The sequence below is a fragment of the Ipomoea nil genome, unplaced genomic scaffold (assembly GCF_001879475.1).
Source record: "Ipomoea nil cultivar Tokyo-kokei standard unplaced genomic scaffold, Asagao_1.1 scaffold0415, whole genome shotgun sequence".
In the NCBI taxonomy this organism is placed as follows: Eukaryota; Viridiplantae; Streptophyta; class Magnoliopsida; order Solanales; family Convolvulaceae; genus Ipomoea; species Ipomoea nil.
The window spans coordinates 1,280,176-1,306,270 of NW_017616843.1; the positions used below are offsets into that span (position 1 = coordinate 1,280,176).

The window sequence follows — 26,095 nt, forward strand, 5'->3', positions numbered from 1 at the left end:
GACTTCAATGATTTGTTAGATCAGGAGGAAAAGAGATGAGGAAGGCCACATCCCGCATGGCTTATTGCGGGATTTAATGAGGCAGTTGTTGATTCTGGTCTTCATGACTTTCCGTTTGCAGGATATCAGTACACCTGGTATCATTCTCGTGGCACGCCAGCGATGATGGAGGAGAAGCTAGACAGGATCCTGGCTACAGACACATGGTTATCTTTATTTGAAGGGGCAACAGCTAAATCAATAATATGTCCCTACAGCGACCACATGGCAAATCTTCTTAGTCCAGCTGAAGTGGTTCATGCATCGAGAAGGCGCCGCTTTTGTTTTGACAATATGTGGCTGAAGGAGGATATCTGCCGTGAAATTGTGTCTCAGAGCTGGGAGAAAACGATGGCTCGGGACCTTTTTGATAGAATTGTCGTGTGCAGTGCAGATGTAGGGAGGTGGGGGAGAACATATAATAAAGATTTTTCATAAACGTATTGATCAGTGCAAGGCAAGACTTGAAAGCCTTCGGTGCCGGTTAGATCATGGCAACATCTCTGAATATAATCACACTGAGACGGAGCTTCTTCGGCTATTGGAACAACAACATATTTTCTGGAGACAAAGGGCGAAGGAGCACTGGTGGAGGGGCGGAGATCAGAATTCTAAGTTCTTCCATAATTCGGTGAAAACAATGAGGATGAGGAATAAAATTCATAAGCTGCAAAATGATGAAGGAGCGTGGGTTGAGGGTACGGATGAGATTGGCAATGTTATGGTGGACTATTTCACTGGCTTATTCAAGGCAGGGAATGGAAAGATGGATGAAGTGTTGGCCTGTATATCTACACACGTCACTCCCATGGAAAATGAACGTTTGGACCGGTGAGCATTGAGGAGGTACGTACAGCTTTGTTTCAAATGCACCCCGACAAGTCTCCAGGGCCAGATGGTTTTGGCCCAAGGTTTTTCCATCATTACTGGATGTGTTTGGTGGGGACTTGACTCTTTTCTGTAGGGGATTTGTGGAGACTACCAAGTTGTCGATTAAGGCGAATGATACTTTTATTGTCCTTATACCAAAGAAGGCAAGTCCCGTGTCTATGAAGGATCTACGACCAATTTCCCTATCTAACGTAGTCTATAAGGTGGCGGCCAAAGTTTGTGCTAATAGAATGAAGGCGTTGCTAGATGACCTAATCTCTCCTGCGCAGAGTGCTTTTGTTCCGGGGAGATTAATTACTAACAATATAATGCTAGCATATGAAACTCATCACTCTCTTAAGCACAAAACACGGGGTAAAGAGGGTGTTGCGGCTTTGAAGGTGGACATGAGCAAGGCGTATGATCGGGTGGAATAGCAGTTCTTGCGGGGAGTACTTTTGAGAATGGGTTTTGTACAGAAATGGGTAAATATCATTATGGAGACTGTGTGTTCTGTAAATTACCATATACTCCATGAGCAGATACAACTGGGGCCCGTAGTACCCGGGAGGGGGCTTAGGCAGGGAGACCCGCTTTCCCCATATCTATTCTTAGTAGTGGCAGAAGGACTGAGTGCCCTCATTGAAAATAGAGTGAGACGTGGACTCTTGGATGGGGTGAAAGTAGCTCGTGGTGCGCCATCTATAACACATATACTTTTTGCTGATGATTGCTTTCTGTTTTTTCGTGCAAACAGTGTGGAGAGTTCCCAAATGAAGGAAGTGTTGGACAAATATGCATTAGCTTCGGGCCAATGTGTAAACTATGAAAAGTCAACTGTCTGTTTCAGTGCTAATGTGGCACAGACCTGAAGGAGGGAGGTGATCGATATTCTGGGAGTGGAGCAAGGATTGGTTACCGGGAAATATATTGGGTTGCCTTCCTTGGTGGGCCAGAATAAAAAGATGATCTTGGGTTTCTTAAAGGAAAAGATTTTGTGTCGCGTGCGTAGTTGGAACTCTAAATTCCTTTCACGTGCAGGGCGCGAGGTTCTTTTAAAGAATGTGTTGCACGAAATGTCGTGTTATGCCATGATGTTTTCTTGTTGCCAACGGGGTTATGCAATGAAATTGAGTCTATTTTGAACAGATATTGGTGGATTGGCTCGGTTACTGGAGGAAAAGGAATTCATTGGAAGTCTTGGGCTAAGCTGTGCAAACCAAAGGAGAGAGGAGGGTTGGGCTTTAGACGACTGAGGGAGATGAATCTATCTCTCTTGGGTAAACAGGTTTGGAGGCTCCTCACTCGTACTGATTCCCTTGTTGCCAAGGTATATAAATCACGTTATTACCCAACTTGCTCTTTGTTTGAAGCAACTATTGGCAGTAACCCATATTTTTTGTGGCGGGGTATGATGGAAGCTTTGAGCGCAATAAAGGATGACTGTTATAGGAGTATTGGTAACGGAGAAGGCACGCTCACTGGTGATCCGTGGCTCCCTCTCTCGGATAACCCTTATGTCACCACGGAGCTGCATGAGTTTATTACAACAGCGCTAGTCTCCTCATTATTCGCCATGCATGAAGCAAAATGGGACGTTGACTGTGTGAGGGATGTGTTCAATGCTCGGGATGCAGACGCAATTCATAATATCCCGGTAAGTCAACGTCAACCTCTGGACAAATGGGTGTGGGTTGGGGACCCCAAGGGTGCTTACACTGTTAAATCATTCTATAGGAAGTTGGTAGGAGAGTTCCCGGAGGATAATCCTTGGCATCTAATTTGGAATCTGTAGGTTCCACCAAGGGTGATGATTTTTTGTTGGCAACTAGCAACGGCAGTTATACCCACCTGTGACGCACTGTCTATGAAGCACGTTGCATGCAACTTGCTGTGTCATATGTGTGGAGTGGCGAATGAGACAGCACACCACATGTTCATACATTGTCCGAGGATTGCTTCCATTTGTGTGACTTTCGGCTTACCTACTGGAGCATATGGCCAAGGTACTGTGCAAGATTGGTTTTTTTACATTATTGCCTAAGCTGAATGGTGAATTAAGGTGTCTGTTTTTGATGATATGTTGTGGGGTGTGGAATAGCAGAAACAACAATGTGTGGAATGCCAAAGCCTTTGACTCCAAATCTATGGTGGACTCAACGGTTATGTTTTGGAAGAATTGGAGGGCGGCGAATGAATAACCAGAGCTTGGTGGTAGTCACGACGGTTAAGTTGTTGCTCGCTGGAGTGCCCCTTCCGTAGGCCGACTCAAGCTAAATACGGATGCGGCTTTTGGTGCAGATGGCAACTCGATGGGAATGGGTTGGATTTTATGGGATCATGGGGGTCTCTTTTTGGCTGCCAAGGGCCTGACTTTACCAGGGAAGTACACTGTTGAAGTAGCGGAGGCGGTCTGTATCCGTGAAGCTTTAAGCTGGTTAAAGGACACTGGGATGGGAGATGTGGATGTAGAAACAGATTCCCAGTTAGTTTATTATGCATTACGTTCAAACTCGTTTTATTATGCTTTTGGTTTAGTTGTAGATGATATTAAAGAAGTGGCATCCACTATACATGGTGTCAACTTCCGTTTTGTTAAGCGATCTGCGAATCGTGCTGCCCACATTGTTGCTCGGGAAACCGTTTCTGTGTCAGGTTGCAGGGAGTGGTTTGATGGCCCTCCTCCTTATCTGGTTAATTGTATCCTCTCTGATTTAATGCATTAAGTTCTTATTTCCAAAAAAAAAAAAAAAGAAAAAGTCATGACTAAATTGGATAATTTTCAAAGTCAATGACTAAATTAAGTAATACTCTATAGTTGAGGGATCCAAGCGGGTATTAACTCCATATTAAGACAACTATTTATAATTCGACAAAAAAGTTACTTGCATAATTTGGTAGTATAATTCTTCCCATATTTTTATATGAATAAGGTTCAAATTGGCCATTGAACGTAAACTGAAAATGCAATTAGGCCACTGAACGAAAAAAGTGTAATTAGACAACTGAGCACTCCAAATGTATGTAATTTCACCTGATAGCAAGTTACCTGCTTACGTGGTAGTTGAGTTGACATTTTTAATAAATTTTAAATAATTTTAAATAAATTTTAATAATATCTTTTAAAAAAAAAAAAAAAAAAAAAAGAACGGTGGCCACCCCCTCTTCCTTCGTCTTCGGCAGAGACGAAGGAGGGGGGAGGGGGTGGCGACACCGTCGTTTAAAAAAAAAAAAATTCTTTTTCAACTTTTTTAAAAAGAATTATTATTAAAAATTATTTAAAATGCCAACTCAACTGCCACGTAAGTAGATAACCTGCTAAAATTGATGGTAACATGCTATCCGGTGAAATTGCATACATTTGAAGTGTTTAGTGACCTAATTGCACGTTTTTAGAGTGTTCAGTGACTTAATTACATTTTTTTTCATTCAGTGGCCTAATTATATTTTCAAGTTACGCTCAGTGGCCAATTTAAACCTTATTCCTATTTTTATATAATACTCCGTACTATATACTTCTCTTATTATATATAGAGACAACAACATTGATCAAGGGTGTCAAAACTTCTGATTAGTTGTAATTAACACAAAGATATTGTATTTTGTTAATACTACTACTACCTGACCTGAACCGGAAGTGAACCTCCCATTTATTTGTATCACAAAATAGTCACTTAAAATATCATTTTATGATATTTTTCCCACCTAATTATATATATATATATATATATATATATATATAGTAAATACCCAAAATAGTCCCTCGACTATAGCTAAATTCACAAATTGGTCCTTGACTTTCAATTTCAACCAATTAAGTCCTTAACTTTGCAATTTTGACACGATTTAGTCCTCCATCTATTTGACCGTTTGTTGACCGTGATCAACGATCTCCAGAAGAACCTTCAGCTCTCATCGGAGCATGTGGAGACCTCCAGGATGACGTTGCACTGGTTCGGAAACACGTCATCTTCTTCACTCTGGTACGAACTCAACTACATTGAATCCAAAGGGAGGATGAAGAAAGGCGACCGGATTTGATAGATTGCTTTCGGCAGTGGATTCGAATATAACAGTGCGGTCTGGAAATGCAACTAGAACCTTAAAAAATCGACGATGGACCATGAAATTACATATATATCCTCAAAAATCACAGTCAACAAACAGTCAAATAGACAGAGAACCATGAAATTACAAAGTTAAGGACTTAATTGGTTGAAATTGAAAGTTGAGGACCAATTTGTGAATTTAGCTATAGTCGAAGGACCATTTTGGGTATTTACTCACATATATATATATAGCGCTCATATGCAGAGGGACCTTTCCGTGCGACGGTGCGACGGGGTTCCATAATACACCAACAGTGTTAACGCCAAGCACCAATAATGTAAGGGAAACACACCATAATGAAATGCAAAAAATACACAATAAACCCAAAAGAAATACATCATATAACTCACCACCCTTAATGGTGTATTTCCGAACACTATATGATGATTTTACTCACACAGTCACACCTAATGGTGTGTTTTTGGTAATGCATACCTAATTTGTGTGTATTTTTGTAATGCATTAACGTTGATGGTGTATATTAGCTCAACTATTGGTGACGTTGCACTGCCGCACCTGAACTTAACATACTCTCTCGCTCTCTCTCTCTCTCTCTCTCTCTCTATATATATATATATATATATATATATATATATATATATATAATATATATATATATATGTATATATAACGTGAGATGGAAATAGAGTCACAATGAAGTTGAATTTTTGCATAGAATATAAAGATTTTGTGGCGGATATTTGAATCCAACAATGGCATATGTCAACCTTTTGAATGAGGTAATCTTCACCTAACCCGATTCATTATTTTTTTTAAACATAATTTTAATTAATAATTAATGGCGCCAATTATATTGAAATTGTAAGGACTTTGAATTAAATAATCTTTTTTTTTTTTTTTGAATAAAAGCTTAATGCATTATATTAGAACCAAGAATGTTCACAAAAAATTGAGGAGGAGAGTGAAAATATTCATCGCAACCTGACAAAGAAACGACTTCCCTAGTAAGAACATGGGCAACACGATTCGTAGATCGTCTAGCAAAATAGAAAATTACATCGTGTACCTGAGATGCAATATCCTTTACATCATCAATTATTAAGCCAAAAGAAGAATTATAAGAATTAAAAGATAATGCTAATTGCGTTGAATTATAAGAATGAAATAATCTTTTATAACTTAATCTGACTCATTACCATTCTCAAACATATAAAGTTGATGGATGATACTAATTACGTTGAAGTTGTGAAGACAATAATAATAACAGTAGGTGGGTGGTGGTGGTGAGAATTAATTTGGTCATAGATTTATAGGTGAAAGTTTATTTTTAGTTCCTTTTTATTATAACATTCACCTTTGGTTATAGTATATATTATTGTGGCATGATCATTTTTTGTCATATGTTAACAAAATCGTTGAAATGATGTTAAATACAAAAGTATTTTGATAATTTTTTTACATAGTGGATTGACCTGTTATATTTTTATTTTAATTTTTTAAAAATCTCTATTTGAAGACCGAAATGTCATTGTATTTAAGAAAATTTAAACAATTTTGCTAATAAAGGACCAAAAATGATCATGCCATAATAAACTATGACTAAAAGAGAATGCTTTGTAAAAAAAAAAAAAAAAAAAAAAAAAAAAAAAAAAGTGGAATGACACTTATAAATCTAGGACCAAAGATGGAATTAACTCTAATAATAATTAAAAGTTCTTGTAAGTTTAATTTGATAATAAAATTTAAATGCTAACTTGTGATTTTTAGAAAAAAAATAATTGTTTTCTATAATTACAAAAAAAAAAAAAAAAAAAAAAAGATCTCCAATCAATTATTTCTTCCTATTCCCTCAAATAATTTATACATAATCCAAACTAGTACGAAAAGAAAAGAAAGTAATTATCACAAGAAAGCTTACTCCCAATTGAGAGGCTAATGGGTTGGAATAAGTCCAATCTTTGTACATTACTCTAATTGCACCACAAAATGTGTGCCTACTAGTGCGTTACTCACCTTTCCAACTATACAATTTTGGATGTTTTAATGAGCAAGAAAACATTATTATTATTATTATTATTATTATTATTATTATTATTATTATTATTATTATTATTATTATTATTATTAAAAATGCTATTTTACTATATTAAATTTTTTTCTCTAATTTTCTCCGTCGATGTGATTTTCATTCATTATATTGACTGTTCCTGAATTAGTTGACTCACACTAGTTACGAGCAACATCATTTGTTTAGATTTTTAGGGCATTTACATTAGCAGATTTTGCAAAGTTCTTACACGGTTTTTAAGAAATGTAACGTGATGTGGAGGAGTGAGAATGTAGAGAGAGATCTCAACTGGTCATAGAGGTGCAAGTTGAAAAGAATGACCAGGGATCGAGTCTCACCAGCGCTAGTGTGGGAGAAACCTCTCAAAGTGAGGGAGCTCCTTGTGTGCAGTAAGTAAAGGTCTAGCTAGTGTGGGAGAAACCTCTCAAAGTGAGGGGGCTCCTTGTGCGCAGTAAATGACCAAAGTCATGCCCTCATTAAACACGCTAATCAAACTTTTTCAAAAAAAAAAAATGTCAGACACTGTTTTGTGGGTTTTTTTTTGTTTTTTGTTTTTTGTTTTTTGTTTTGTTTTTTTTTTGATTTTTCTCTTTAATCTCATTTTCTCTTTTCTAATCACACTTTCAAAAACTCCTCTAAATTTACAAAAAATCCCACTACTAAGGATGCCGTGAGTTTTTACAATGATGACAAAGAAATTGTGGGGGAAAAATAAAAAGCAAAAAAAAAAATGCTTAACAAATTACGCGCTCAGATGGCGCGTGCATTGCACACACCATCTGAGCGTGGTGTTGTGATGAGCACGCACCACTTGCACATTTTTTCTCTCATATTGCTCAAGCCATGAGGCCCACAAAAAATTAAAATTACAAGAGAAAGAACTTGATAAAAATCCTTCTCTCCATTTGTTTAAAAACCAAAATCAAAATTTTCATATGAAAAAATCACAAAACAACCAACAAATGGGGTTGATCTAATATAAAATTTAGTTGTTTAATCAAACAAAACCACAACCAAGTTTTTCATATGAAAAAATTATAAAAACACCAACAAATGAGATTGCTCTAATATAAAATTTAGTTGTTTAACTAAATAATGATATGTCAAGACTCAAGAGAGAAAGATTAGATCAGAGAAGAAATATATGTATATTGCATACTAATAATAATAATAATAATAATATTATTATTATTATTATTATTATGGAATAAAACTTACTTTATAACTCCAAAACACGGAATCATTATAATTAGTATAACCGACAATCAATTTCACTATGGTCCACTACCTCCCACAGCTAACATATGGGCCCTCTTTTGTTTAAATATTACACTCATGACCCCTGGGATGCTGAAACATCTTAGGAAGCATTTGGTTTGAATATAAGAATCAAAATTTCGATTTAAATTAAAATAAATTATCCAATACTCAAATTAATTTTAATAAAAGCAACATTCTCAATTTTTCACTTATGACAAAAATAAATGAACTTTCAGAACAATGTTCGAGAGGTATTGAAGTGGTTAAAGAATCTTAGATTGGATAGTGTACATGTTGAAAGTGATTGCATGAAGATAGATAGTGGCATCCAAAATCAGTCTTTCATGTCATTTATATTGATCTAATTATTAATGATATTAGGAAAGTACCCAGAGATTTTTTTAATCTATGCTTTTTATTTGTTAAACGATCAGCAAACAGAGTCACCCATTTGTTAGCTCGAAGTGCCTTGCCCTAGCTTGACTGTATGGACTGTTTCTCGATCATTTTCCTTTCTATTGCTTATGTATTGGAGTTAGATGTATCCTAATCTACTATATTCCCTTTGCTTTCAAAAAAAAAAAAAAAAAAGAAGAAGAAATTTCAGAAGAATGTAAAGCACATTGGGGCCAACCTAGAGGGTGTGATTGAGTGTAAGAGACTCATCCATCTTTAACCAAAGGTCAATGGTACACCAAAAAGAGGTGTCTACAATTCAGCGAGTATTCTGGGTATACCAAAAAAACAAAAAGCACATTGGGGCTCTATTAGAAATAGTGTAAATTTGAAGGATCCATGTGAAATTATCCCTAATCATTAATAAATAATTAATTAAATTAATACCCTGAAACGACAATAATGCTGGAAACAATCCAAGTAAATAATTGGCACCGACAGACGTCTCCCCCTGCTACTACTATAGTCCACATCACTCTCCCTTCCCTTCCTGCACATAAAGCTCCCAACTTTAAGCTCCAAGAACCACAGATCAAGCATCCCCAGATCCACATTTATCATCCTCATCTCTCAATCCCACTTTACTCTTCGATTTGAGGAGCTGCGCAATCCGAAATGAGTATGTACGGTAGGGACCCATGGGGCGGGCCGCTGGAGATCCACGCCAACGATTCTGCCACCGACGACGACCGGAGCCGGAACCTGCAGGACCTGGACCGGGCGGCGCTGTCGAGGTCGCTGGACGAGACGCAGCAGAGCTGGCTGCTGGGCCCCACGGAGCAGAAGAAGAAGAGGTATGTTGATCTGGGCTGCATAATTGTGAGCCGGAAGGTGTTCAAGTGGACTGTCGGCAGCGTCCTCGCCGCCGCCGTTTTGGTCGGGTTGATTGTCCTGATTGTCAAGACGGTGCCTCGCCACCACCGCCCCAATCCGCCGCCGGATAATTACACTCTTGCCCTCCACAAGGCCCTCATGTTCTTCAATGCTCAGCGCTGTAAGTGTGCCCTAACTATACTCAATCAATTACATACATAACTAAACAAAAAATATATATTTATATATCTCCGTGTATGTGTGTGTGTATACTTGCCTTTTTGAGTGATTGATTTATTGATACAGTTAGTTGGATGTTAGGGTAAAGTTTTGATTGATCCTTAATAGGAAAATTTCAATTTTGTTTGTTTTATATTCTGCATTCCAAATGAGTGGTCACAGGATCGAAGTTCGGGCCGAAAAAGATTGAGAAAGTACAGAACAGATATTGCTCGTATAGAAATATGAGTGTTTCAGAAAAAAATATTAAAATAAAAACAATTTTTGTATTGTGTTTATTATAATGATATATATGGTAACTTCAATTTGGTAAGCATGATTTGACTAAAAGATTAGTATTTACTTATTTTGTTATGATTATGGTACTCATCTTCATTGCCATTTTCATCTAATAAGATGGTCTTTTTATGTTAATTCAATTTTTGGATTGCTTGTAATTCCTGGAATTGGTGTTTATTACAGCGGGGAAACTACCGAAGCACAATAATGTGTCGTGGAGGGGTAATTCATGTATGCGGGATGGCAAGTCTGACGATGCGACGATATTTAAGGATTTGGTTGGTGGCTATTACGATGCAGGAGACGCGATCAAGTTTAATTTCCCGCAATCTTTTGCTCTTACCATGTTGAGCTGGAGCGTGATTGAATACAGTGCGAAATATGAAGCCGCGGGAGAGCTGAACCATGTAAAGGATATAATTAAGTGGGGGACTGATTACCTCCTCAAGACCTTCAATTCCTCTGCTGATACTATTGATCGGGTTGTTGCCCAGGTAAGTCCATTCGATTTGGCCAATGCATTTATACGGATTATACCAATTGGACCTGAATTACAAAGATCCAAACAGTGCGAAAGTACTAACCAGCTTGGTTGGCATGAGTGACCGTGCACTCTCATCCCTTAAGTGAGGTCGGGAGTTCAAACTTCGAACCCCCTCTCGTATAGAAAAACCAATCTGGCCAGCACTTTGCCCCTTAATTGGGCCGGCCGGTGCGAATGGGGATTAGTCTGAGTATGGTACGGGCTTAAAAGTGTCTCCTACAGTTAGGGCCTGCTCAGGACACCTCATGGCCTGACAAAAAAAAAAAACATTGAGGGCTTGCTCGGGACACCTCATGGGAGGAAGTACTTGAACTGGGCAATCTCATCGAAGGATTTTTGTATGTTTTTATGCTAGGTTGGATCGGGGGATACTGCAGACGGGAGCACAACTCCTAACGATCACTATTGTTGGATGCGTCCCGAGGACATCGACTATGACCGGCCTGTGTTTGAGTGCCACAGTTGCTCCGATCTTGCTGCCGAGATGGCTGCTGCACTCGCATCTGCATCCATCGTGTTTAAGGACAACAAGGCCTATTCACAGAAGCTTGTCCATGGCGCTCGAACTCTCTTTAAGTTTTCTAGGGATCAGCGCGGGAGATACAGTGCCGGTGGAACTGAAGCTGCGGTTTTCTATAATTCCACTAATTATTACGATGAGTTTGTCTGGGGTGCAACCTGGCTGTATTACGCTACCGGAAATTCTTCCTATCTTCAGCTTGCCACAACTCCGGGTATAGCTAAACACGCAGGGGCATTTTGGGGAGGCAAATATTATGGTGTGATGAGCTGGGATAGCAAGCTTGCTGGAGCTCAAGTAAGTCGATAAGTCCCGCCCCGTCCCCTTAGATTTCTGCTTCCATTAAAACGATCTTTAGTGAAGTATGAAATGATTTTAAAGCTATTCCTTATGTGATTGCCATTTTGTTCTTGAATGTGTTCTTAGGTGCTTCTGAGCCGTTTGAGATTATTTTTGAGCCCGGGATATCCTTACGAAGAAATTTTGAGTACATTCCATAACCAGACTAGCATAGTCATGTGCTCCTACTTGCCATTATTCACCTCGTTTAACTTCACAAAAGGTAATTAATGTTACAATTTTTTTTCCTAATGTGTAGATATAACTTTAATCTAAATTTTGGATGCATATAACTTTAAAACTCGAGGGGTGTTGCAGGAGGCTTGATACAGCTGAACTATGGAGCGCCTCAGCCTCTTCAGTATGTAGCCAATGCAGCGTTTTTGGCCGCCTTGTTTAGTGATTATCTAGCAGCCGCCGATGCTCCTGGATGGTATTGTGGACCCAATTTCTACTCGGTTGATATCCTGCGTAATTTTGCTGAATCACAGGTAAAATGTTCCTTCCCAAATTCCGGTCTTTCATCCCAATTGGCAATTGTTATACCATCGACCAAGGCGGGATGTTAGACCATGGACCAGGGTCCACCTTGCATTGTGGACCCTGGTCCAGAACAACATTCAAATTATGTACTTGCAGTTAACATATTATATGTGCATTCAGTTAACATATTGTGTATCTACAGTTAACATATTATATGTCTGCAGTTAAGAAATTATGTACCTGTAGTTAACATTTTATGTACCTTTAAGCTGTTACTCAGAATCACACTTGTTTGACTTCTCAGATCGACTACATCCTTGGCAAAAACCCGAGAAAGATGAGTTATGTTGTGGGCTTTGGCAATCACTATCCGAAACACGTCCACCATCGGGGTGCATCAATCCCTAAAAACAAGGTGAGGTACAACTGTAAAGGAGGATGGAAATGGAGGGATTCCAAGAAGCCAAATCCAAACATCCTTGTCGGAGCCATGGTTGCCGGTCCAGATGCGCACGATGGGTTCCACGATGTCCGCACCAACTACAACTACACGGAGCCGACGCTTGCTGGCAATGCCGGACTGGTGGCTGCCCTTGTTGCTCTATCGGGCGAAAGGAGCACTAGAATTGACAAAAACACAATATTTTCTGCGGTGCCTCCTATGTTCCCCACCCCGCCGCCCCCTCCGGCCCCTTGGAAACCTTGATGGCCGAGGGTTACACTTCCAATTTTTATTTTTTTTTCATGTGTGACTATAGGTTGATTTGATCATGGCCTCGTTGCGACATCACGAAGGTCTTAGGTCTTATAGACTAAGACGATGACACCCGGAGTGGATTCTTGGCTAAACTTCAACTTGAAAGAGGGGAGACTCCAGAAGAAATGCAGAGTGTGTTATTTGTTTGTGTGAATGTGTCATGTCCAGAGTATATATGTAATGTTATAACAAATTTAGTGATGTATTCTTTAAAAATTGAAAACGGAAGTTGAACAACAAAGTTTTGAATTTGTTCTAGAATAAATTCTTACAATTTGCATGTCCACCAAGTTTGTGTTGCAAAATTAAATATACATTTGAGGGTAGGGAGGGCAATTCACATATATTTTAGATTTTACTCGACTCTTTAACATTGAGTTTTCTTGGAGCTACATTTTAGATTTTTTGTTGACTCTATTTGCCATTTGTTATTTGATATTTGGAAAAACTAAAATGGTTGAGAAGTTGTAGATTTCTTGAGTTTGGAAGCTTGAAAAGTGTCTTAGATATAAATATATAATCTTAAACATATAAACTAAATAAAACTTAATTATGAGAAAGTTAACCTCGTAGTAGTGAAAATAGTATTAGATATTGAAATACCTTTGCCATCGTTGATATTATCTTAACTGTATTGTCTCTGAAATGATAAATCTGCATGGAGAAAGTTAGACATTTTGTCTTACATATGACTCAGAACTTTAAAAAGTGAAATACACTTAGACTTAGAACTTGCGTTTGGATGCGGGCCATGCGGCTGGGATGGTGACACGTAGAATGAAATCGTAATTCCCCCTCTTTAAGGGGGCTATGCATAGTGAACCCAAAAAAGATGCCACTTTAAACGTCATTCTAACGAATTTTTTAATAGTAAACATGCACTTATATGGTTTTTGAGTTTTACACACACACATTACTCCATCCGTCCCATTTTATGTGTACAATTCAATTAACGAGACTTGACTGATTTATTTTTAATTTAATTTTTCATAATGTTAACAATTTATTAATAATATATATAATATTTATAAATGGGAAAATGATATCTTTTTCCCCTGAATTATTTAAGTGATAGTTTTTTTCCCTGAAATGTTAAATGGACATATTTACCCATAAAATAAATATTATACTTATTTTTCTTCTCCAACAAATAATGACCACGATTCGGTTCAAACCGAGCAGACACTATAGCAAACCAACCGAAATATTCTTATTACAATTTAGAATCGAAACCCAATATTTAGAATTTATTAAAATCGTGAACCGGAACGGCCGGTTCATGTTCCGAACTGAAAAAGTACATTTATTATTGAATTTATACTATTTTTAAAAATAAAAAATAAAATTTTAAAATAAAGTTTGAACCAACAGTTCAAACTGGATCCGGAATTGTGAACCGACAGTTCAAAATCAAAACCAAATCGCGGTCATATATACTTATATGTGAGAATCCGAATAAATGTAAAAAAAAAAAAACATACACTATTTGTAAATATTATAATTCTAATTTTAAACTAATGCTAGTAGTTGTTCCAATTCGAACTGTCGGTTCACGGTTCCAGATCCAGTTTTTTTGATTTATGATTGGGAAAATGGCGCTTTTTCCCCCTGTGTTGTTTACTAATAGCACATTTCCCCCCTGTGTTGTTCATGTAACCACTTTATCCCCTCAATTGTTTTTGAAGTGGCTATTTTTCCCCCTCTCCGTTAAATAAGTGTTAGGGATGTTAAATATGAGGGTAAAAATGACATTTCACTTATTATTATTATTATTATTATGATGATTATTATTGTTATTATTTGTTAGTCAGTGTTATTATTTATTTATATTATATGGTTATATTGTGTGGCTTAGAATAAGTTGACTTGAGCTTCTCTGTCTGTTAGGAGAACTCTCGTAGCTTATGTTTTATAATCTGATACACAACACAACCTCCGGCCGAAGTGCACGTAGCTACCGCCGGTGAACCACCCGTGATGCCGTCGGCAGCCTCGTCGGATGGCTAGTTTCCCGACACCGGCGCCGCCGCCCACGCCACGCCGGATGCAAGCATGATGACGCGCTCAGATGAATACACCGGCCCCGATGTCCTACGAGTCGGGAACGACGCAGGTTTGACTATCTCTCGTGTCGGGCATGCATCGATCCCATCCGAGTCCAAAACTCTTAGTTTGTCTAATGTGTTACATGTCCACAGTTTATTCGTTCCATTACTGTCAGTTAATAAATTTACACAAGAAAACGGAGTTTACTTTGAATTTCATAACGATTTTTTTGTTGTGAAGGATTCCAAAACCAGGGCCACTCTGCTTAAAGGGCCAACCTCCGGGGGATTGTACAAGCTTCCGCTCTCTCACTCCCAATTTGCCTTCGTCAGTTCCCGGGCCACTCCTGAAATATGGCACCGCAGGCTAGGTCATCCGCATGGTTTCGTCCAAGATCGGATTCTAAAGAATTGTCCAGTTTCAGCCAATAAACAAAAATCCTTGGAGTCAGGCACGTCTTGTCACCTCGGCAAGTCGTGTCGTTTTAAATTAGATAATGTTACAAATACCAGTACAAATGTATTAGATCTAATATTCACCGATGTATAGGGCCCGGCTCCTGTAGTCTCGAGTACTGGTTTCCGTTATTTTTTATTATTTGTAGACGATCATTCCCGTTTCTGCTGGTTTTATCCGTTACGGGTAAAATCAGATGTTTATAAAATTTTTGAACTGTTCCGAGTGTTGGTAGAGCGACAATTTTCGCGCTCTATCAAAAGTATACAGTCTGATCTAGGGGGTGAGTACCAAAAGTTACACACACGTTTCCAAACACTGGGTATTATTCACCGAAAGTCATGTGCCTATACACATGAACAAAACGGACGAGTTGAGCGCCGTAACCGACATATTGTCGAAACGGGCCTTGCTTTACTCGCCGAAGGATCTGTACCAATGGAGTATTGGGACTTTGCGTTTGAAACCGCAACATGTCTAATTAATTACCTCCCAACATCCGTGTTAAACTATGAAAGTCCCTACTCACGTCTACACAAAGTGTCTCCTCCATACACGTTTCTTCGAATTTTTGGGTGCCTGTGTTATCCTTATCTTCGGCCTTACAATCGCCATAAGATAGAATATCGCTCGGCACCCTGTGTCTTCCTTGGATACCCCCCATCCTTTAGGGGATATAGATGCATGGATCGTACAACGGGGAAAGTTTACATCTGTCGTCATGTCCGGTTCGACGAGACGGTGTTCCCTTTTTCCATTGGGACACCCGCCCCGTCTACTACTCCGGAGTCAACACCGTGGGCCTCTGGGCCCATAGTCCCGCGAGTAGCCCCGATGGTCCCACGGCCAAACAACACACCGGAGTCCTCAGAGTCTGAACCCATGCCGTTAGCCTGTGAATCGGGTCCTTTAGCCATCACCAGGCCACCTCGTCGCAGGGCTAAACGACAACGCACTGAGCCTCAGGAACGAGGTCATGTTATGCGTCTTCGGCATTAGACAAGGGGCACGGACGAGCCCTTTCAAGCTCTAAATATAACTACTGATCCTACGTGTTATTTCCAGGTTGTAGGACATCCACAGTGGCGTGACGCCATGGATCAGGAGTTCAACGCTTTGCTTCACAACAGCACTTGGCGTTTGGTCCCACCAGCACCGCACATGAACATCATCGGCTGCAAATGGGTGTTTCGCACCAAACGCAGGGCTGATGGCACTATCGAGCGCTATAAGGCTCGTCTAGTTGCCAAAGGCTTCAACCAGGTGGCTGGCGAGGATTTTTTTTGACACTTATAGTCCGGTGGTAAAGCCGACTACTGTTCGGCTGATATTGTCTCTCGTTATCTCCTCCAGCTGGACAATGCATCAGCTGGATGTCCATAACGCCTTTTTAAATGGGCATCTAGCTGAGACTGTTTACATGAAGCAGCCACCGGGATATGAAGATCCGACACACCCGGATCACGTCTGTCACCTACAGCGCTCTTTATATGGGCTAAAACAGGCCCCGCGGGCCTGGTTTAAGCGGTTACATGACTTCTTGATTCTTGCAGGATTTAAGTCGTCAAAGACTGATGTTTCTTTATTCCACTACACCGCCGATACATCACGGGTATATCTACTTGTTTATGTAGATGATATCATCTTGATGAGAAATGATGCGGCGTTGATAAACACCTTGCTACAGCGACTTGCCTCCACCTTCAAGATCCGTGATCTTGGCAAGCCGGGATTCTTTTTAGGGATTGAAACCATAGCAGTAGATGGAGGCTAGATTCTGTCTCAGAGGAGGTACATGACGGATCTGCTTAATCGTGCCGGGATGCTTAATTGTAAGCCGCTCACCACACCAGCTGTTGTCACAGTGTCTATGTCCTCGGATGCCACTCCTTACGAGAATCCTACTCAATGCAGGCGTATTGTGGGGGCCCTCCAGTATTTAACGATTACAAGGCCAGACTTGTCTTACTCGGTGAATCGTTTATGTCAGTTTATGCACGCACCCTCAGACGATCACTGGAGTTTGGCTAAACGGGTGTTACATTATATAAAGGGCACTATCAACTACGGCTTTCGCATTGCTCCGTCAACATCCACGACTATCCAGGCGTTCTCAGATTCAGACTGGGCAGGTTGTCCGGTTGACCGGAAGAGCACAAGTGGATATGCTGTTTTTCTCGGGACCAACTTAATTTCATGGCTATCCAGAAAGCAGTGTACGGTAGCACGTTCGTCCACCGAAGCAGAATACAAAGCCCTAGCCGATGTTTCCGCAGAAGTCACGTGGGTGGTCTCTTTACTTCGGGAGCTAGGACTGCATTTTTCTCATCCGGCCACCCTGTGGTGTGACAACCTTGGAGCAACTTATCTGTGTGCAAACCCTGTCTTTCATGCACGGACGAAGCATGTCGAGATAGATTATCACTTTGTTCGAGACAAGGTAGCCTCGGGAGACTTCGTTGTCAATTTTGTGTCAACTAAAGATCAGCTCGCAGACATCTTTACCAAACCACTGACAGGGCCGCGGTTCACTCTGCTTCGTGACAAGCTCAACGTTGTAGCGCACCAACCTTGTGCTTGAGGGGGTGTGTTAGTCAGTGTTATTATTTATTTATATTATATGGTTATATTGTGTGGCTTAGAATAAGTTGACTTGAGCTTCTCTGTCTGTTAGGAGAACTCTCGTAGCTTATGTTTTATAATCTGTATTTCCTTTCTGTTACAGTTAATTAATGAAATTCATATTCCAATTTTATTATTATTATTATTATTATTATTATTATTATTATTATTATTATTATTATTATTATTATTATTATTATTATTATGGGAATTCGCGTAGCTTCGTCCGGTCTCGACTAGTCGACTATCGGGCAACACTGCAACAGCTTCGTCAGTTCGTCATCGGCAAAGGTGGAGACCGGAGACAAGGTTCGTCGTTGTCGGCCGGCAGTCTTCCAGTGTCTCCGTATCCCGTCTCTGTGTCGTCGTCGTCGACAATCTTCCAGACTTCAGAGTTAGGGCTTGGGAGGAATGGGGGCGGGAATGCGGGACTGCGAGAGGGGGCTAATATGCTTTAAGTGAATAATTCACGGGGGAAATGTGCTATAAATATATAATTCAGAAGGAAAAAAATGTCATTTTCCCTTTATAAATTTAAAAACTACATTAAAAATACTATTAAATACAAAAAAAAAAAAAATTAAAGAAAATGAGCAAAGAGTACAGAGTTTGTTTGACCAATATAATAATAATAAATAGGACATGTAACATGTGACATATAGAGTACATATCTAGAGCACATGTGGAAAGCATGTATAGTACCCAGGCACCCAGCAAACACGAGCCTTTCGCGCATTTGCTAGATAGGCGTTTTTGAGTGGTTGCCATTTTAGGCTATTTTTTATCCTTGCAATACTTTCTTATTTTAGAAAATTAGTCAACTTCACATCATTAAATTTACAATCCCCTAATTATTTTCTATACATCATTGCAATTTCAATTAATTTTCAAAAGTAAAACTTGCATCCACATCATATTCAATAATAATAAAACTATAACAAAAAATAAAAATAAAAAAGAGTCTGAAAGGCTTGCAAACTTAACATATCTTGATTCTTGCAAGCTTCAAGCCAAGTGTGATAATTTTTTTATTTTTGAAAAAAAAAAAAAAAAAAAAAAACAAGCCACATAAGCTTGCAAGTTGTGAATTACATAAATGAATTTAGCCTCATTTTTGTTTAAAAACTTACAACCACCCAACCTGATATATAGAGACCTACAAAAAAACTTTCAAAAAATTTCAACCACTATATATAGTTGCTCTAAACCCCAAATATGTTCTTTCATGTCTTGAGCAATTGTCAAAGATGGAAGGAGTTAGTGGCAAATCGTCCTGCATGCTCTTCAATGTCTCCAGTAAAGCGTGTCGAAAATTGAAAAAAGTCACCGACTTTGTTGGTTTTTGAATCATTGAACTTAAAAAGTGTGTAATTAAATTATGATTATATTACTTACATAATATATAATGAGAGTTGTTATTTCTTTTGTCATACTAATTGGGAGGAAAGATCAAAATCTTTTCAACTCAAATTGTATTAAAAGAAATCTAAAAAAAAAATGTCTCAATTACAAATATCAAAGTGTACCGTGAATCTTGAATACAAGGCGATACTAATGTTCTACTTGATTTTATATTAAGTTATAATCATGTCCATTAATTTAGTCATTTATCAATAATAAATAACGAATATTAAGTGTAGAAAATAAATCAAGTACACAATAAATTATTACGCAGCTCAGAGCCCTTCCCCTACGTCTGCAGGGTAACCCACATCTGCTCAATCCACTATAGATGTTCACCAAAGAGTTTTACAAGAGGTAAGTACAAATGGCTATCAGCCGTTACTACCCCAACCCTTCCTAACACCTAGGAAGGACTGAACCGTGCATACCTTAACAATCTTCAAGTGAAATTTGTTGGTGATAATGAACCACAATCGATTTAATATCCATAAAATAATATTTATATATATACACACGAAATATATATAAAATATTATTGGATATATGTATCCGAAATATATATATACACACAAATATATATAAGACGGACCCAACGGTTATATATAAATGTATATCTACGAAAAAAGATATACCAATATATATCAACCAAAAAGAGAATATAATCCTTAGATTATAATTCCAAATTAACAAGAAAGAACGGATTTTTGCTTAAAAGCATAATCCAAAACAAGAAAGAAAGAGAAGGAAGAAAGAAATGTACGAGTTAGGCAAAGTGCTTGTCTTTCCTTAAAACCTTATTTGCCACCTCCCAAAAGTGCTAGGAGCGTTGTGACCTAGGTTTCCCAGGATAAAACGTACAACGGTTCGACGTTTGAGCACCCAAACGAACGAACCCGGCGAACTAGAGCACGTGCAGAACACAGCTTCAAGAATGGAGTAGGAGCAGAGATTTTTGGAGCTGGGAAAACGAAGTTTCTGTGTTGTGTGTGTTGTTCTCAATCCGTGTAGAAACACTGCTGCTACCCTCCTTCTTATATAGGGACGTAGGACATCAAATAGCATTTAACTAGGCCATTAACACCAGCCTTGTAACATCTGAAACAGCTGGTCTTTAGTGCAGATTTAATTCAAAAATCAAATACAGAAATTAATTCTGTAACGGATGAATTAAATCTCCAACTGTCCAGAGACGTATCTGGTAGACCGAAGTTTCAACCTCGCGCTGCGCACGAGAGCAACTCTCGAGTTGCTCTCGGCCAGGTGAGCATGAGAGCAACTCTCGCGTTGCTCTCGGCTGGGTGCGCACGAGAGCAAGTCTCGTGTTGCTCTCGGCTGGGCGAGCACGAGAGCAAGTCTCGTGTTGCTCTCGGCCACCTAGCTGTCAAGTGGCTTAAACTGATACCGAAAAGTTGGCAGGGCGAGCACGAGAGCAAGTCTCGTGTTGCTCTCGGCCACCTAGCTGTCAAGTGGCTTAAACTGATACCGAAAAGTTGGCATAACCTTAGCCAAATTGGACGACATTCGTGCCCGCGCACACAAGCTCGAGCTTAATTGGCTTGAATCAAGCCTTTTGATCTCGTTTCTAGTTGGAATTTGATTTGCACCTCTCCCCCCCGCGCAAGAGAGCCTCTATGCTATACAATTCTACAAGCTCTAAAAAAAACTCTTGTATAAAAGGGGGGTCAAATCCTCTTTCCAAACCAATGTGGGACAAAAGCTCACTTTTTCCCTTCATTTTTCCAACTCAATGGGTCTACTTTGAGAATCAATATCTCATTCACCCAATATCCGTTTTGAGCGTACAATATATCAATCTCTTCGTCTCACTACGAAGAATCCGAATCCACTTTGACCCGATCCAAATCGGAAGTGGACCCCACTAATAATTGTACCACAAAATAGCCACTTAACATGTCATTATATGCCATTTTAATGCTATTTTTTCCAACAAAGTTTCAGCTGACCCAGGTACAGACAGTACAACTCAGAATAAAATCCACATAGAACAATGTAATAAAATAAATTAAAATAATAGCACTGTATAGGATTTCCTTTCTCTCAATTTGCTAGTTCTCAATTCGTCAATTTTCATAATGGAATGCCTTCCTTTTATAGTAATAATTACTCCACCAGCTTGATCCATATTAATAGCATCCCATTTGCTTCAAAGAACCACAACCACTCTTTTTTATTTTGAAATCCTCATAATAAGCATCCACCAAATACAAGTTCTGCTGACTTCCCTTTTCATGTAACAAATAATTGATAGTCATTCAAATAAATATCATATGATAGGAAATGGTCCAAAGAGCTTAATCTAGCTTAAATCTATTTAAAATAAAATAAAATAAAATAGCCAACATAGATTTTAATGTGTACTAACTATGTATACTTACAACATATTTTAATAATTTCATTACATACTTTTTAAATTTAATGAACTATTTAACACTTTTTTTCCATCACCTTTTAAAACTTTCATTTCCTTTATTCTTTATTTATTACTAAGAGGACAACAGTCAATGGATGTTGTGTTGTTATTAATCACTGTGCTCTTCAACCGCAAATTGGAATTGGCGTGTCACGTGTTCCGGCCAGAAAATGGGAAATTTTATTTATTTGATATTTTGTTAATTTGTTATAATAATATATATTTTATATTATTTTTAGTTTGGTCCCGGTTTTAATTTGTATAGCAAACGCGTTGACTATTTTATGTATTTTTTTTTGAAAACACTATTTTATGGTTTTAATTCGTCTTAATAAAATTAAATTTATCTCTTAATACTCACATTTTAACGTGAAATTATTTCATTCAATTTTTTATATTTAAGTATAATAAAATGAATTCTTTTTAAATTTATGATAGTCAATTAAATTTTTAAATAATTAATAAATATAATTTACAATACACGAGGGCAATATATAATTACATTTTGATGATTCAAAAGGAATATTTATAACACTTAGAATCAAAGAGTGACATTTATAATTGATATATATCTGCAGAGCATAAATTCTAATTTTCCCTATAAAGAATTTATTAATATGTCAAGATAGGAAGATTAATACTTCTTCTGTCACATTTTATCTGTCTTATTCATTGGTCAAATCAACTATTTTTTTGTTTATTTTTTTTTTAATATTTTTACTTATTTTTAAATTTATTTTTTTGTATTTAATAGTAGTTTTTAAATGTATAAATTTTGTATACTAATACTAAATTTAATATTATAAAAAAATTAAATTAAAATAATTTTAATCAAATTTCGCTAACTGAATCAGATGAAATAGTTAAATTTAATGAGAAAAAAAAAGGCCCAAAATAATCCCCATAAATTTGTCTAGAACAGAGAATATTGTGAAAGTCAAGTCAAGATGGCTGCTGGCGCGTCTTTCAGTTCACGCAAGCTTCCTTAATGTCCGAGTTAATTCATATTTTTAAAAAAATGGAAAAAGCAGAGACCAGAGAGAAAGATTAAATAAATGAAAAATAATATTATAATACCTTTACCAAAGAAATTTCAAAAGAAAATCATAATATTCTCAAGCTAAGAAGCTATAGCGTAGCTCCCTTTATGAATTCTCCCAACTAACGGTTCAATTTTTTACACGAAAGTTGAACAAAGAAACCCAACAAACTCGAACAACTTCTCCCTGCTCTTCACCATACCTTTCACCCTTCTACTGCCCTACGGGTTCTTCAATTTCTCTCTCTATACTGGTGAGTTTACATTCATGGATGTTTTTTTTTTTTTTTTTTTTAATCTTGTTCTTGTGGTAAAGTTTTGTTTGATGGGAATTGGATGCTGTTTCTTGCTTCTGCTTCTTTTTTCTGAGAGATTTTTTTGTGAATTGGAAGTTGAAGAAAACATGATTCTTGAGTTTTTAGATATGGGTTTGGGATTTTTGCGATTTCTCTGGTGTTTTAGTTTGAATTTGAGGTCAAGGTGGAGGTTTTAGGATTGATTAACAGATAGACCTTTAAAATTACATAGCATATCTGAAGTTGGAACATGGGTTTCAGTAATATTAGCTCAGATGTAATCATAAATTTTATGCTCCCCTTAATGATAAGAAATTCAAGACTTTGCAGACCATAGACTTGAGGGTGGGTGGGTGGGGGGGGGGGGGGGGTTCCATTTTGTGTACTTTGAACCTGCAGATATACTATTGTAGGTTGCCCTTAAGGAAAAGTTTCTTCTTGATGTGTCTTTGTAGATGATACTCTGTGAAAAGACTTCTATAATTGCTTGTTTCTTGCAGATATTTGATTGGCTTAGCTTCATATAGAAGTGACTTAGCAAGTTGGTTCAAATTTTAAGTTTTTGAAGGTTCTGATTTTTCTTTATATTCTTTACTTATTAACCCAGTTTTGAGTGGAAGTCATGGAACATATGCATTATCTTTTCTCTTTTCGTTACAAGAAAGTGGCGTTAATGGATTCCATATATATCTGCAGTTTCATTTGCAGGTTTCTGGTGTCAAATAGGAGATGCCAGATTCAGCTGAGGATTTAGAAAGAAAGCACTCGAATAGTGGGAGCCAAGTAAAAGATGACAGTGAATATGTCAGGCTAGTTGTAAATGATGAACCAAGAATTACGGAACCATATATATTGCAATCACCCGTGGAAACGAGAAAAAGAGCGATAAAATGGTGGTCCAAGGCACTAATGTGGTGCTTTATATGTATAGTAGCTCTCTTAATCTTCATAAAGTGGGGAGTTCCTTTTCTATTCGAGAAGGTGTGTCATTTCATTAATTCATTTAATTCGTTCCTGTGTCCTAGTTTAGTTTCGTATCAAATTTTTCGTTATGAAATTAGTTTGGTTTTAGTAATTAGATTACTGCAATGCTACGTTATTGTTGAAGACTTATCTTGATATATTCTTTTACCCGTCATTTTTTTTTCACATAGGTACTGATTCCAATCTTACGATGGGAAGCCACAGCATTTGGTCGTCCAGTGCTAGCACTTATCCTTGTAGCTTCTTTGGCATTATTCCCAGTCTTCCTGATTCCTTCGGGCCCTTCGATGTGGTTAGCGGGAATGATCTTTGGATATGGTCTTGGCTTTATCATAATCATGGTTGGAACGACGATTGGAATGCTCCTTCCTTACATGATTGGCTTGCTCTTCCGAGACAGGATCCATGTAAGACGCCATAAAACCCGCTTAGTTGATATGCTTGCGTGTTTATTTTTGTTTTAACGTTTGATTTATTGGTTCTGTAGCAATGGCTAAAAAAATGGCCTCAGCAAGCCGCTGTTATTAGATTGGCTGGAGAGGGGAGTTCGTGGCACCAATTTCAAGTCGTTACGTTGTTTCGAATTTCGCCTTTTCCATATACCATCTTTAATTATGCTGTAGTGGTAACCAGCATGAGATTCTGGCCATATTTGTGGGGGTCGATTGCAGGAATGATTCCCGAAGCCTTCCTCTACATCTACAGGTACCTCTCCCCTGCATCAGCTTATATTGTTAGGATCAAACGCTTACCATTACGCCAAAAGCTATAGCTAGTAGCTAAGGCTCAACTTTAGTTCTTTATACTGCCACATTTTCGAGAGGCAGGAGGCAGGGTGCTGGATTTGACCCTTCAGGCCTCCGCCCAACAATTTGCCCACGTGGTGCTGGACTTAGCCCTTCAGGCCTCCGCCCAACAATTTGCCCACGTGGTGCTACCACTATGCCAAAAGCTATAGCTAGTAGCGAAGGCTCAACTTTATTTTCTTATACCGCCACATTTTCGAGAGGCAGGAGGTAGGGTGCTGGACTTGACCCTTCAGGCCTCCGCCCAACAATTTGCCCACGTGGTGCTGGATCACCGGTCTTTGCCCAACACATAATTACAAGTCACTTTCCTTACAATGATACTTTACTTGAAAAGAAATGAACATCATTAAAAATTTTGATAAACATGGTATACAATTATGATGAAGATCCTCGTAGTTTAGTACCCCGATTGATAGTTTTCGTCTCAACTTCCTTTGAATTTGTCTGCAGTGGGCGTCTTATAAGGACATTTGCTGATGTCAAATATGGAAACCATCGTCTAACTCCCGTGGAGATCATAGCGAACGTTATCTCCTTCATTGTCGCAATCATCACCACAGTCGTTTTTACAGTATACGCAAAGAGAAAGCTGAACGGGCAGGCAACGATGGGTGCCCAAGGCTCCACCTCCAGCCACGACAAATTCGAGATGCAAAAACTTCCCCCAGAAAAGCCTAAGCATGGTTATATCTCATCCTTGTAGTATAAGGGGCTCTCTTAGACCCTTGATTTTGGTTAGAATAACACTGCTGTATATAATTCTGAGGCTGTTGTAAGAGTATTGAAGCCCTTTTGTGTGTAACTTGAACAATGATAAAGAACAAATGGAAAGTGATTGTGTTTCATAAGATGGGATATCTGTAACTAACAGGTATTGTTTTGTATTGTTTGGTCATGAAATTTAAGTGCAAAATTTGTATATAGTTATGTTTCAAACTTCAAATACTATTGTTTAGAATTATACTCGATGTTTACTAATGTGATAATTGACCATTAATGTTTTTACTTAAGAGAGAATTACAATTATTTTTTCACTTAATTTCAAAAAGTGAAAAACCTCACCGTTCAGTGAGAATGAATTACAAATCTGATATTCCCTTAAGGGCATCTTCAATGGAGGAGATTAAAAAGGGTGAAAAACCTCACCATTTAGTGATAAGAAGACGGGTGTGTGGCACGTGAGCGCCACATAGACACGCAATGGATCATTAATGCTACATTGCTACTATATAAAAAAAATCTAAATTCAACCTCAATGGCTATTTAGCC

The 26,095-nt window shown here is 38.2% G+C and overlaps 4 protein-coding genes across 6 annotated transcripts; all 4 read left to right on the plus strand.

The window, feature by feature from the left end:
• Positions 1-2,170: 2,170 nt before the first annotated feature.
• On the plus strand, positions 2,171-2,704 carry LOC109172172. The gene has a single exon (XM_019321322.1). It carries the CDS (start codon positions 2,171-2,173, stop codon positions 2,702-2,704), a length of 534 nt encoding a protein of 177 aa, XP_019176867.1.
• A 6,508-nt stretch (positions 2,705-9,212) lies between these two features.
• LOC109172317 (endoglucanase 25-like) lies at positions 9,213-13,025 on the plus strand. Its single transcript, XM_019321500.1, has 6 exons — positions 9,213-9,758; positions 10,280-10,590; positions 10,996-11,457; positions 11,587-11,722; positions 11,818-11,990; positions 12,287-13,025. The coding sequence occupies exons 1-6, from the start codon at positions 9,380-9,382 to the stop codon at positions 12,686-12,688; spliced, it is 1,863 nt and encodes a 620-aa protein (XP_019177045.1). The 5' UTR covers positions 9,213-9,379; the 3' UTR covers positions 12,689-13,025.
• Positions 13,026-17,036: 4,011 nt separating this feature from the next.
• On the plus strand, positions 17,037-17,822 carry LOC109172173 (uncharacterized mitochondrial protein AtMg00810-like). The gene has a single exon (XM_019321323.1). It carries the CDS (start codon positions 17,037-17,039, stop codon positions 17,820-17,822), a length of 786 nt encoding a protein of 261 aa, XP_019176868.1.
• Positions 17,823-22,773: 4,951 nt separating this feature from the next.
• Positions 22,774-25,769, plus strand: LOC109172370 (transmembrane protein 64-like). 3 transcript variants are annotated; one of them, XM_019321567.1, is made up of 6 exons: positions 22,774-22,991; positions 23,534-23,601; positions 23,742-24,014; positions 24,188-24,424; positions 24,505-24,722; positions 25,277-25,587. In XM_019321567.1, the coding sequence occupies exons 3-6, from the start codon at positions 23,763-23,765 to the stop codon at positions 25,527-25,529; spliced, it is 960 nt and encodes a 319-aa protein (XP_019177112.1). In that variant the 5' UTR covers positions 22,774-22,991; positions 23,534-23,601; positions 23,742-23,762; the 3' UTR covers positions 25,530-25,587. The 3 variants fall into 3 exon arrangements, with proteins under 3 accessions (XP_019177112.1, XP_019177113.1, XP_019177114.1); XM_019321568.1 differs by lacking the exon at positions 23,534-23,601 and having other exon boundaries at positions 23,730-24,014; XM_019321569.1 differs by lacking the exon at positions 23,534-23,601 and having other exon boundaries at positions 22,775-22,991; positions 25,277-25,769.
• Positions 25,770-26,095: the final 326 nt, after the last annotated feature.

Coding starts and splice junctions, on each gene's coding strand:
- LOC109172317 (XM_019321500.1), top strand. CDS start 9,380: ATGAGTATGTACGGTAGGGACCCATGGGGCGGGCCGCTGGAGATCCAC. Junction 9,759..10,279: donor GTTCTTCAATGCTCAGCGCT/GTAAGTGTGCCC, acceptor TGTTTATTACAG/CGGGGAAACTACCGAAGCAC. Junction 11,991..12,286: donor GTAATTTTGCTGAATCACAG/GTAAAATGTTCC, acceptor TTGACTTCTCAG/ATCGACTACATCCTTGGCAA.
- LOC109172173 (XM_019321323.1), top strand. CDS start 17,037: ATGACGGATCTGCTTAATCGTGCCGGGATGCTTAATTGTAAGCCGCTC.
- LOC109172172 (XM_019321322.1), top strand. CDS start 2,171: ATGAATCTATCTCTCTTGGGTAAACAGGTTTGGAGGCTCCTCACTCGT.
- LOC109172370 (XM_019321567.1), top strand. CDS start 23,763: ATGCCAGATTCAGCTGAGGATTTAGAAAGAAAGCACTCGAATAGTGGG. Junction 24,425..24,504: donor TCTTCCGAGACAGGATCCAT/GTAAGACGCCAT, acceptor TTGGTTCTGTAG/CAATGGCTAAAAAAATGGCC. Junction 24,723..25,276: donor GCCTTCCTCTACATCTACAG/GTACCTCTCCCC, acceptor ATTTGTCTGCAG/TGGGCGTCTTATAAGGACAT.